Source organism: Chiloscyllium plagiosum, chromosome 5 (assembly GCF_004010195.1).
Source record: "Chiloscyllium plagiosum isolate BGI_BamShark_2017 chromosome 5, ASM401019v2, whole genome shotgun sequence".
Lineage (NCBI taxonomy): Eukaryota > Metazoa > Chordata > Chondrichthyes > Orectolobiformes > Hemiscylliidae > Chiloscyllium > Chiloscyllium plagiosum.
Genome location: NC_057714.1, coordinates 122,858,695 through 122,871,840, shown reverse-complemented (window position 1 = coordinate 122,871,840; position 13,146 = coordinate 122,858,695). Strand labels below are relative to the sequence as shown.

General features: G+C 46.8%; 1 protein-coding gene across 1 annotated transcript in view; it reads right to left on the bottom strand.

Annotated features, from left to right (window-relative positions):
- LOC122550356 (latent-transforming growth factor beta-binding protein 3-like) overlaps positions 1-13,146 on the bottom strand; it is a 34,986-nt gene that overhangs the window by 15,308 nt on the left and 6,532 nt on the right. The window contains exons 2-4 of the mRNA XM_043691086.1: positions 4,791-4,916; positions 1,834-1,956; positions 384-506 (exon numbers count right to left, since the gene is read on the bottom strand). Of these exons, the coding sequence (XP_043547021.1) occupies positions 384-506; positions 1,834-1,956; positions 4,791-4,916 (372 nt within the window). The remainder of the gene's footprint in view (positions 1-383; positions 507-1,833; positions 1,957-4,790; positions 4,917-13,146) is intronic.

Genomic DNA, 13,146 nt, shown 5'->3' with positions numbered 1-13,146 from the left:
AATAGGAAGGATTTGGAGGGATGTGGGCTGGGTGCTGGCAGGTGGGACTAGATTGGGTTGGGATATCTGGTCAGGATGGACAGGTTGGACCGAAGGGTCTATTTCCATGCTGTACATCTCTATGACTCTATGACTTTATGTGTTTGTCTTTCTGTGTGTGTGGGTAGGTTTTGTGTGTGTGTGTGTTGGACTGTCCCGGTGACTGTGGGCAGTGTACCGAAGGGTCTATTTCCATGCTGTACATCTCTATGACTCTATGACTTTATGTGTTTGTGTTTCTGTGTGTGTGGGTAGGTTTTGTGTGTGTGTGTGTGTGTGTGTGTTGGACTGTCCCGGTGACTGTGGGCAGTGTGAAGTGCTGGTGAGTTGGGAGCAGCGCTCACCGAAGCAGGAGAAACCGTCTCCGTTGAATCCCTGGTAGCACTGGCAGAAATAGGAGCCAATGATGTTCCCACATCGGGCATTGGTGTCACAGCCATGTTGTCCTGAGGCACACTCATTGTCATCTACAGGAAGAACAGAGTGTCATTATAACAACAGCATTCAGCCTGCTATTCCTGTGCTAGTTCAGATAAATCGAGTGTCTGTGCAGCTGTGATAAGAAAGTCCAACATCCAAAACTCAGGATTGGAAAAAGATCAAGAGAGAAGTATCATCAGGAATTAACGATCAGTGCACCCCCACCCCCTCACCTAGACTGAGGAAGACATGGCGGGGGTGGTGGTTGAAATGCTCAGACTGTACCCCAGAGACCTGGGAGGTTCAGACATCAGCCACTCCCAGGTAGACAGCAATGGGTCTTGGGACAGTAATGACATCGAAGGGTATGGAACATGGTACCATTATCTAGAACGGAGGACAAGGTCCACAGGCTGAATGATCTACTTTTGCTCTGCTGTATAAACACCCCAGTTGTCCCTCTGCGCGTGTGTTTTATCCTCCATGTTTATGTTGGTTTGTCTGTGTGGGGGAGTTTATAAGGGGTTTAGAGTTTTAGGAACAGGATGGTTAGCTCAGCTGGTCTATAATACAGGGTGAAGCTAACAATGTGGGTTCAATTCCTGCACTAGCTGAGGTTACTGTGAAGGACTCTCCTTCTCAACCTCTCTCCTCACCCGAGATATGGTAACCATCAGGTAATCCATTGCCAGTTATTCCACTTTAAGCAACCCTATGGTCCTGTGGACCTTGGCAATAGTACTTAAGAGTTTTAATTTGTAGAGTTTGCTTAATTTACTTTAATTAAGGGCAGGCGATGGCCTAGTGGTGTTACCGCTGGACAGTTAGTCTAGAGACCCAGGGAATGTTCTGGGGACCTGGGTTTGAAGCCTGCCATGGCAGATGGTGGAGTTTGAATTCAACAAAAATCTGGAATTAAGAATCACATGAATCCATGTCAGGAAACCCCATCTGGGTCACTAATGTCCTTTAGGGAAGGAAACTGCCATCCTTACTTGGTCTGGCCTACTCATGACTCCAGACCCACAGCAATGTGGCTGACTTTTAACTGTCTCTGGGCAATAAATGCTGCCTCGCCAGTGACACTCTCATCCTGTGAATGAGTAAAAATAAATTGTTTGGAATCTAATGACCTGTGATTGACAGTGAGTTTGTGTTAGGTACAGAAACATGGCCCATACTTGCTGAAGTCAGGCTGTCTGGGGACTGTTTTTCTTTTAAATAATAAATTCTGCGACAGCTCTGGGGACAGCAGGGCCTGTTTCCTGATGTGATGCCCCAGTGAGGGGTAATAAATATTCCTGTGTTGAGGAGCTCCTGGGCTGACACTGTTTTGTCAGGAGTCATGCTTGTTTTCTCCCTCGAGTTACAAACCTTCACAGTAGCTCCCGTTGCCACGGAATCCAGACTGACAGCTGCAACGGTAACCCCCCGGAACATTTTCACACACAGCGTGTCCTTCACAAACTGGAGGGACGTGCTCACACTCATTAACATCTGGAGGTGAAAGGGTGAGAGACAGGATGTCACCATAACCATCAGCATAGGCAAGGGGTCAGTCAGGAGCAGCCCGAGTGTGAAATCCTGAAACAGGAGACCAGGGGCTGGATACAGGCAGGAGAATGGCACTCGGACAGAGCCACTGGACACACGATGGGCCGAAGGGTCTCTGCATTCTGATGACTGAGGTACCTTTCTGAGGCCTCAGGAAACTTGTGTGTGTGCACCTTTACACACTCGTCTCCAAGCGTGATAGTACCCAGGACCTGCCTTTTCACATGAGACTTTGGTTCACAGGGACCTTGGGACTGGTGATGGAGCCTCTGAGAGGGGTGAGCTCACAAGAAGGTCAATCAGAGTTCACCAATACACCAACACAGTCCCCAACACCATCCAGAGACCAGAAACCCTCCCCTCACTCTCCCCCAACATCACCAACCCCCACTCTCATCACCATTAATAACCCCACCCCGTCACCAGTGCATCATAATATTGGTGGAAGTGAAGTTAGTTTATTTTAAAGAACGTCTTGATTGTTTTTATTTTACTGACCGTATGAAAGGATGCTAGTAGCTGGACCTCTCTTAGGTGAGATTGATTTTTTTTGAGGCTATACAATGGGGAAATTATTACAAATACTTGACAAATAACAAAAACAGTAACCTAAAAATCAAAGCCCAGGGAAAAAAGTTTATCCTATCCATGCCCCTCATGATTTTTGTAAACCTCTACAAGGTCACCCCTCGGCCTCTGACGCTCCAGGGAAAACAGCCCCAACCTGTTCAGCCTCTCCGTCTCGCTCAAATCCTCCAACCCTGGCAACATCCTTGTAAGTCTTTTCTGAATCCTTTCAAGTTTCACAACATCTTTCTGATAGAAGGAGACCAGAATTGCACACAATATTCCAACAGTGGCCTAACCAATGTCCTGTACAGCCACAACATGACCTCCCAACTCCTGTACTCTATACTCTGAATAAAGGAAAGGAAATCCTGCCTTTACTACCCTATCTACCTGTGACTCCACTTTCAAGGAGCTATGAGCCAGCACTCCAAGGTATTTGTTCAGCAGCACTCCCTAGGACTTTACCATTAAGCGTATTAGTCCTGCCATGATTTTCCTTTGCAAAATGCAGCACCTCGCATTTATCTGAATTAAACTCCATCTGCCACTCCTTAGCCCATTGGTCCATCTGATCAAGATCCCATGGTAATCTGAGGTAACCGTCACTGTCCACTATACCTCCAATTTTGTCTTGCAATGAATCTTCACCATATTGTATGCTTTCTCTTTTGATTTTTATGCTGTCCCTGACTTCCCTTGCCTACTGTGGTTACCTCACCCTCCACTAATATGTTTCTTCTTTGTTAGGATGAATTTCTGCTGTGTTTCCTGAATTACCCTCCAGAAACTCCTACCTTTGCTGTTCCACTGTTTTCCCTGCTTGGCTCCCCTTCCAAAATAGACAGTCAGGAGGCTGGAAGCACACAGCAAGCTAGGCAGCATCAGGAGGTAGATAAGGTGAAGTTTCAGGTGTAACCCTTCTTCACGACTGGGTGCTGGTATAAGGGGAGCTGCAGATAAATGGGGTGAAGGGGGGGGGGGGTTTGCGGAGAGGGTGGTTGAGCTGGAAGGAAGGGTTAGTCAGAGCAATGGATGGAAGGGGGAGGGGCTGGGAAGGGGGAGGGGATGGATAGGGTACCGGACCTCCCAGTCACCACCCACTATAATTCCTTTTCCTGCTGCCTTTCCAACATGACCATCCTTGGTCTCCTCCATTGCCACAATGAACCAAACTGCAAATTGGAGGAACAACATCTCATCTACAGCCCGGAGGACTTAACATTGAGTTCCCCATTTTCAAATAACCTCCCTTCCCATCCCCTGACTCCCTCCACAGGCCCTCCCCTCCCTTCCATTCCTCTGATTGACCCTTCCTTCCAGCCACAAACCAGATTCATTCCCCACCTCGACCATCCAGGCCGCACCCCCTACCTGTGTTCACCTGTCCCTACCTCTCCACCCACCACCCCCATACCCCGCTTTACCTGCAGCTCCCCTTACATCCACCCCAAGTCCTAAAGAAGGGTTACACTCGAAACGTTGACTTCTCCCCCTCCTGATGTTGCCTGGCTTACTGTGTTCTCCCAGCCTTCTGTTTGTTGACCTATCTACACTAGCACCACTTTCCAGCATTTGCTCCATGGCCTGGAATGCTGTGACATTCCAAGTGCTCCTCCAGGAGAGGCCAATGGCCCAGTGGTACTATCATGGGGTTGTAAGTACAGAGACTCAGCTAATGTGCTCAGGACCTGGGTTTGAATTCCCAACATGGCAGTTGGTGGAATTTCAATCCATTAAAAAGAAATTGGAAATTAGGAGTCTAATGGTGACGATGAGTCGATTGCCACTTGTTCGAAAAATCCATCTCGTTCACCAAAGGAACAGGAGGAGGCCATTCGGCCCCTTGAGCCTGTTAGACAGGAACAGGAGGAAGCCATTCAGCCCATCAAGCCTGTTAGACAGAAACAGGAGGCCATTCAGCCCCTTGAGCTTGGGTTAAGACAGGAAGAGGAGGAAGTCATTCAGCCCATCTAGTCTGTTAGATAGGAACAGGAGGAGGCCATTCAGCCCTTGAGCCTGTTAGACAGGAACAGAAGGAAGCCATTCAGCCCCATCGAGCCTGTAAGACAGGAACAGGAGGAAGCCATTCAGCCCATCGAGCTGTTAGTCAGGAACAGGAGGCCATTCAGTCCCTTGAGCTTGGGTTAAGACAGGAAGAGGAGGCCACTCAGCAAGGGTGAGTTGCTGTGTCTGCTGTTTGCTCTTACCCACACAGTCTCCTCCTTGCTGCTTGAAGCCAGCTTGGCAGATACAGCTGTAGCTTCCCATCGTGTTGATGCACTGATTCCCCTGCTCTCGATGGCACTGCCCTCCAAACGTACATTCATCCACATCTACACAGGGTGGGGGAGGAGAATGAGAGATAAGGCTACTGTTAGAAAACTTTCAAATTGCTTCCCTTCAAACTTACAGGAAATAATCCAAAAATGGAAAAGGTTTTTTTTAAATATTTTCAGTTTTGGTGCAGTTCTGCAGAAGCACTTGGAAGAAGATGGATATGTAAAGCAGTTCCCCTGAGCAGGATAGAGGGTAATAAAACTGACCACCTCATAGTAAGGAGAAAGTGAGGGCTGCAGATGCTGGAGATCAGAGCTGAAAATGTGTTGCTGGAAAAGCGCAGCAGGTCAGGCAGCATCCAGGGAATAGGAGAATCGACGTTTCGGGCATAAGCCCTTCTTCAGGAATTCCTGAAGAAGGGCTTATGCCCGAAACATCGATTCTCCTGTTCCCTGGATGCTGCCTGACCTGCTGCGCTTTTCCAGCAACACATTTTCAGCTCACCTCATAGTAAGTTTAGTGACAGACCGTGACCAGAGTTGTTTGGATAAAACCCTGAAGAGAGTAATTGAGGCTGAGACCATTTAAACTCAGGTGTATGAAAGCTCCAGGAAAGATTGAGTTCAGATTTTCCAGACTGTGAGCTGAACATAACTTCAACTCATCAAGTTATTTAGAGAAAGAGATTTTCTGTAGTGTGAGTACTGTACAACGTTCAGTACCGGTTTACTGTTGAGGCACGTTTTTATAGATCTAAAGAAAGCAAGTTTTGGATTCTATTAGTTCCAAGTGTGTTGTAATTGTGAAAGGCATATCATATGCAAATAATTGGTCTATTCTTAATTTCTTTCTGTTAAAATTTAAATGTATTGCTCACCAAAATCTGCAACATTGCAGATGTTCCACTGAGACACCACCACATTAAAACCAAAATAAGATCTGATTGATTCGGCCTGACTTCAGCCTGGAATTGATCCTGTCAGTGAGAACCATCAGCTGGGACGGTAAAACTATGTCACTGTTGGAACTAAGCTAATGTGGCAACTGATTTATACACAGCAAGATCCCACAAAGTGCAAAGCGATAATGACCTTGTGATCTGAGGGATAAATATTGTTCATGATACAGCAGAGAGTGGTGGGAGCTGGGCGGAAGTGAGGTCGGAGCAGGGAGACTGTTGGGGAGGCAGTGATTGCTATCTAAGTAGGTGTGTCCAGATCAGAATTGATGATCTGGAATCTGAGCTGCAAACACTATCCAGGACAGGGAGAGTTACTTGGAGGCAGTCACACCTGGTAGATTAAGTAATTCAAACTCAGATAATGATCAGGGACAACAGGGTGTGACTGTAAGTGAGGCAGATTCTGAGCTCATGAGTGGAGGAGCCTCAGCCCTTGACCTTGTTTAATAGGTATGAGATTCTTGCTGCCTGTGGGAAAGGGCTGTGGACATGGTGCAGAAGGCCATTCAACAGGGGGGAGCAAAAAGACAAGTAGTTATTATAGGGGATTCTATAATGAGGGGGACAGATCGTTACCTTTGCGAGCCGGATCGGGAGTCTCGCATGGTGTGTTGCCTGCCCAGTGCCAGGGTGCGGGACATCTCTGACCGGCTTGAAAGGATATTGGAGCAGGAGGGGGAGGATCCAGTTGTTGTCCAGCTGGGACTAACAACATAGGCAAATCTAGGGTGGAGGACCTGTTTGGGGATTATCAAGCGCTAGGAAGGAAATTGAAGTACAGGTCCTCAAGGGTCATAATCTCCGGATTATGCCCAAGCCAGTGCCAATTGGTATAGGGTTAAGAAAGTTAGGGAAGTAAACACTTGGCTAAGAGATTGGTGTAGGAAAGATGGATTCCATTTCATTGGCATCAGTTTTGGAACCGAGGGGACGGTCCCCACCTGAACCGATGTGGAATCAGTGTTCTAGCAAAAAGGATAAATAGGGTGGTCGCTCGGACTTTAAACGTGTGAATCGGGGGGGGGGGGGGGGGAAGGGAAAGCGAAATCAACAGGGAGTATGGAGTTAAATGGAAAGATAAGCAGCAGGTTAGCATGTATGCAGGTGGGTTTAAGCTCGAGGCAGACTAGGAATGCAGCAAAAAGGAAGGAAAACTTAGGACATCTTATGAATCCAATATCTCTAATAATGATAAGAAAGTTAGCATTAAGATTCTTTACCTGAATGCTCGTAGTATCCATAACAAAGTAGATGAATTAATGGCACAAATCATTGTGAATGACTACAATGTGGTAAGCATCACAGAGACATGGTTGCAGGGGTTCAGGACTGGCAGTTAAACATCCAAGGATTTACAACTTATCGAAAAGACAGAGAGGTGGGCAGAGGGGGCGGGGTGGCCGTGTTAGTTAAGAACAAAATTAAATCTATGGCACTGAATGACATAGGGTCGGATGATGTGGAGTCTGTGTGGGTGGAATTGAGGAACCACAAAGGCAAAAAACCAAAATGGGAGTTAGGTACAGACCTCCCAGCTGTGACCAGGACCAAGGGCACAAGATGTACCAGGAAATAGATAGGGCATAGAGATAGGGAATCTCTCCACTCTGCAGGCACCCTGCCTCTATTCCTGATGAAGGGTGTTTGCCTGAAACATTGATTTTCCTGCTCCTCGGATGCTGCCTGACCTGCTGTGCTTTTCCAGCACCACTCTAATCTAAACTCTGGTTTCCAGCATCTGCAGTCATTGTTTTTACCTAATAGATAGGGCGTGTCAGAAAGGCAAGGTCATGATGATCATGGGGACTTCAATATGCAAATGATCTGGGTGATTAATGTTGCCAGTGGATCCAAAGAAAGGGAATTCATGGAATGCTTACAGGATGGCTTTTTGGAACAGTTTATGATGGAGCTCACAAGGGAGCAGGCTATTCTGGACTTAGTGCGATGTAATGAGTCAGACTTTATAAAAGATCTTAAAGTAAGGGAACTCTTAGGAGGCAGCGATCATAATATGGTAGCGTTCAGTCTGCAGTTTGAAAGAGAAAAGGCAAAATCAGATTTAATGGCGACACAGTTAAATAAAGGTAATTACAGGAGCATGAGAGAGGAACTGATGAAAACTGACTGAAAGCGGAGCCTAGTGGGGAAGACAGTAGAGCAACAATGGCAGGAGTTTCTGGGTGTAATTGAGGACACAGTACAGGGGTTCATCCCAAAGAAAAGAAAGATTATCTGGGGGAGGGGGGGTGATTAGACAGCCATGGCTGACAAAGGAAGTCAGGAAATGTATCATAAAGAAAGAGAGAGCCTATAAAGTGGCCAAGAGCACTGGGAAATCAGAAGATTGAGAGGACTACAAAAACAAACAGAGGATAACAAAGAGAGAAATAAGGAATGAGAGGATCAAATATGATGGTAAGCTAGCCAGTACTATTAGAAATGATAGTAAAAGTTTATTTCAATACATAAGAAACAAACGAGAGGCAGCAGTAGAAATTGGGCTGCTCCAAATTGATGCAGGAAGGCTAGGGATGGGAGATAAGGGAATAGCTGAAGAACTTCATAAGTACTTTGTGTCAGTCTTCACAGTGGAAGACATGAGTAATAGCCCAACAATTAAGGAGAGTCAGGGGCAGAGTTGAGTATGGTAGCCATTACAAAAGAGAAAGTGCTAGAAAAGCTAAAAGGTCTAAAAATGAATAAATCTCCAGGCCCTGACTCGTAGAGTTCTGAGGGAGGTGGCTGAGGAAATAGCGGAGGCACTGACTGTAATCTTTCAAAAATCACTGGAGTCAGGGAAAGTCCCAGATGATTGGAAAATCACTGTTGTAACTCCCTTGTCCAAGAAAGGATCAAGACAAAAGATGAAAAAATTATAGGCCAATTAGCCTAACCTCGGTTGTTGGTTAAGGATGAGATTTCTAAATTCTTGGAAGTGTAGGGTCGGATTAAAACAAGTCGGCATGGATTTAGCAAGGGGAGGTCATGCCTGACAAACCTGTTAGAATTCTTCAAAGAGGTAACAAGTAAGTTAGACCAGAGTTTGGATGTTATCTATCTCGACTTCCAAAAGGCCTTTGATAAGATGCCTCACGGGAGGCTGCTAAGGTGAGGGCCCATGGTGTTCGAGGTGAGCTGCTGGCATGGATTGAGGATTGGCTGTCTGACAGAAGGCAGAGGGTTGGGATAAAAGATTCTTTTTTGGAATGGCAGCCGGTGACAAGCGGTGTCCCGCAGGGTTCAGTATTGGGGCCGCAGCTGTTCACTTTATACATTAATGATCAGGATGAAGGGACTGGGGACATTCTGGTGAAGTTCACCAATGATACAAAGTTAGGCGGACAGGCAGGTAGTACTGAGGAGGTGGGGAGGCTGCAGGAAGATTTAACGAGGTAAAAACAATGACTGCGGATGCTGGAAACCAGATTCTGGATCAGTGGTGCTGGAAGAGCACAGCAATTCAGGCAGCATCCAAGGAGCTTTGAAATCGATGTTTCGGGCAAAAGGCTTTTTCCTGATGGGCTTTTGCCCGAAACGTCGATTTCAAAGCTCCTTGGATGCTGCCTGAACTGCTGTGCTCTTCCAGCACCACTAATCCAGATGCAGGAAGATTTAGACAATTTAGATTTAGATTTAGATTAGATTAGATTAGATTATTCACCTGACCCTGCACATCTTTGGACTGTGGGAGGAAACCGGAGCACCCGGAGGAAACCCACGCAGACACGGGGAGAATGTGCAAACTCCACACAGTCAGTCGCCTGAGGCGGGAATTGAACCCGGGTCTCTGGTGCTGTGAGGCAGCAGTGCTAACCACTGTGCCACCGTGCCGCCCTCTATTTAGGAGAGTGGTCCAAGAAATGGTTGATGAGATTCAATGTGAGCAAATGAGAGGTCTTGCACTTTGGAAAAAAGAATACAAGCATGGACTATTTTCTAAATGGTGAGAAAATTCATAAAGCCAATTACAAAGAGATCTGGGAGTGCTAGTACAGGAATCTTTAAAGGTTACCTTGCAGGTTGAATCCATGATTAAGAAAGCAAATGTAATGTTGTCATTTATCTCAAGGGGTTGGAATATAAAAGCAGTGATGTGCTTCTGAGACTTTATAAAGCTCTAGTTAGGCCCCATTTGGAGTACTGTGTCCAGTTTTGGGCCCCACACCTCAGGAAGGACATACTGGCACTGGAGCGTGTCCAGCAGAGATTCACATGGATGATCCCTGGAATGGTAGGCCTAACATACAATGAACGGCTGAGGATCCTGGGATTGTATTCATTAGAGTTTAGAAGGTTGAGGGGAGATCTAATACAAATAGGATTACAGGATAATGTCTAGACATTACAGGATAATGTCTGGCTTAGAAAGGGTGGATGCTGGGGAAGTTGTTTCCATTAGGCAGGGAGACCAGGACCCATGAGCACAGCCTTAGAATTAGAGGGAGTCAATATACAACAGAAATGAGGAGACATTTCTTCAGCCAGAGAGTAGTGGGCCTGTGGAATTCATTGCCATGGACCGTAGTGGAGGCCAGGACCTCAAGGCAGAGATTGATAAATTCTTGATCGTACAAGGAATTAAGGGATACGAGAAGAGTGCGGGTAAGTGGAATTGAAATGCCCATCAGTCATGATTAAATGGCGGAATAGACTCTATGGGCCAAATGGCCTTACTTCCACTTCTATGTCTTATGGTCTTACAGTCTTGTAGATAAATAGATCCCTTCTCTTCTCCTCAGGATGATGGAACTTCAGCAGTCACCTGGGAGAGCAGACAGAAACTGATCGAAAAACAGTAACTCTGACAGTGCGGCACTCCCTCAGCACTGATCCTCCAACAGTGCAGAACTCCATCATTACTGACCCTCTGACACTGCGGTACTCCTCAGCACTGACTGTCCGACAGTGCCTGCTCCCTCAGCATCGACCCTCTGACAGTGCGGCACTCCCTCAGCACTGACCCTCTGACTGTGTGGCACTCCCTCAGCACTGATCCTCCAACAGTGCAGCACTCCATCATTACTGACCCTCTGACACTGCGGTACTCCTCAGCACTGACCGTCCGACATTGCCCACTCCCTCAGCACTGACTCTCTGACAGTGTGGCACTCCCTCAGCACTGACCCTCCGACAGTGCGGCACTCTCTCAGTGCTGACCCTCTGACAGTGTGGCACTCTCTCAGTGCTGACCCTCTGACAGTGTGGCAGTCCCTCTGTGCTTCCACATTTCCATGGCCTGATAATACTGTGTTGTGTAATTCTGTGATCCTATCAGTTTGAAGTGGTTTTCCTATCTTTCCTGTGTGGAATTTGATTTCAAAGACCAGCCTGTAGCTGCCTCTCTGTCCTTGTTTGCTGAGATTCCCAATGTTCTTGCTTCCGAAGATTGCAAAGTTCCGGACTGCGGAAGCAGAGTATTTAATTAAGTCCCCAGAGACTCCAGGCAAATCTGTTTGTTATTTACTAAGGGGGTAGTTCATTCAAGGCCAGTAATTAAACCCAGACCACAGCAAAAACACAGTCTGGAGAATGAAGAGAGATGAGAGAGAAGGAGGGCAGATTGGGAGACAGAGAGAGACACAGAGAAAGAGAGAGACAGAGAGATGGAGATAGAGACAGAGACTAGTGACATTGGGAGGACTAGAAAGAAGGTTGTACTGAAAGATTTTGAACAATTGGGAACTCATTTTGAGTTCCCAATTCTCCTGCTGAACACTCTCTGCTCATTCCTGAAGAAGGGCCTGTGCCCGAAACGTCGAATCTCCTGTTCCCTGGATGCTGCCTGACCTGCTGTGCTGTTCCAGCAATAAAGTTTCAACTCATTTTGAGAGCTGACCCACCAAGATTTAATCTCTGGTTACAGGCAAACTGACACTCAGTAAATAATGTCAAGGAATTAAATGCATGACTCAGAGATTGATGTGGGGAGAATGGGTTTCAGTTCATGGGCACTGACACCACCACTGGGGTGGGAGGGAACTGTTCTGCATGGATAGGCTTCACTTGAACCAAAGTCCTGGTGAATCAAATCACTGGGGCTATAGAGAGAGCTTTTAACGAATCACAGAGGGTCATGGTTCTGACAAGGGGAAATATAGCTTAGAAAGCAGAAGGATTTGCCAATATTACAGGGCGACTGTTTGGATAATAATATGCAAAGTGTGACAGGAAGGGACAGAATGGACAAACGTAGGAACACAGCAGTCAACCGTTCAAAAGGGGAAAAACGGCAACCAGGCAAAATAAACTAGTGTAACTAGTGGAGTGCCCCAGGGATCAGTGCTGGGCAACAATTATTTATAAAGTATATTCTAAACGTGGATGAAGAAAGTGAACGTATTATCAACAAGTTTGTGGATGACACAAAAAGGAGATGAGAAAGTGAGGATTACTGGGGAGATATGGAGAGGCAGTTTCCCTTTGGAGGAGAGGCTGGGACCACAGGGATGATCTCAGAGTACAGAGTCACCCATTTAAAACAGTTATGGAGGAATTCCTTCTCTCAGAGGCAGCGAATCTGAGGAATTCATTACCACAGAGGGCTGGTGAGGCTCGGTGATCGAGTATATTCAAGGCTGAGACAGACAGATGTTTAATCAGGAGGGGAATCGAGGGTTAACGGAAAAGGGCAGCACAGTGGAGTTCAGGATTACCATATCAGCCACAATCCCATTGAATGGCAGAGTGGACTGTGTCCTATGTCCTTGGCTGTTCCTACATCTTACTGAGAGCAGGAGAATCAGGAATGGTTAAACATGAGGGTGAGGGGAGGTTAGATAATCATTAAGAGGAGGGAGGGGGTGCGCAGAGTGAAACAGAGACAGAGGAGGATAAAGTGGGTGTGAGAGGATGGAGGGAGACGGTAGAAAGACAGAGTGAGTGGATGTGACTGTAATGGGGTCAGTCAGGGCGGACCTTATAGAATATGAGTTCCCTGATTGGGCTGTTAACCAGGTTCGACCAGACAGCCCTGGCTGACAGACATACATAGGAGTGTCAGGAGTTCTGTTCACTCTGGGAGATGTTTCTGAGGGAGCTGGATCAGTGTTAAGGACTCTCCCTGTGTAAGTAAAGGGGGATTTGGTGATGGGATACCAGCCTCTGGGGAGTTACTTCAAATGGGTTTTTGACAGCACACTTTAGGACTATGAGAGGAATAGCAGTGGAATGAGTAGGGCGGTGGTAGAGAGGGGAAAGAGGGACTGAGGGGAAGAGAAGGGGTGGAAGGAGGAGCAGATTTGAGGGAGAAAGCAGTGGAGGGAGACGAGGAGGGTTGAGAGGTTGGTGTGAGAGATGGACTGAGAGAGGAGAGAGGGAAAAGA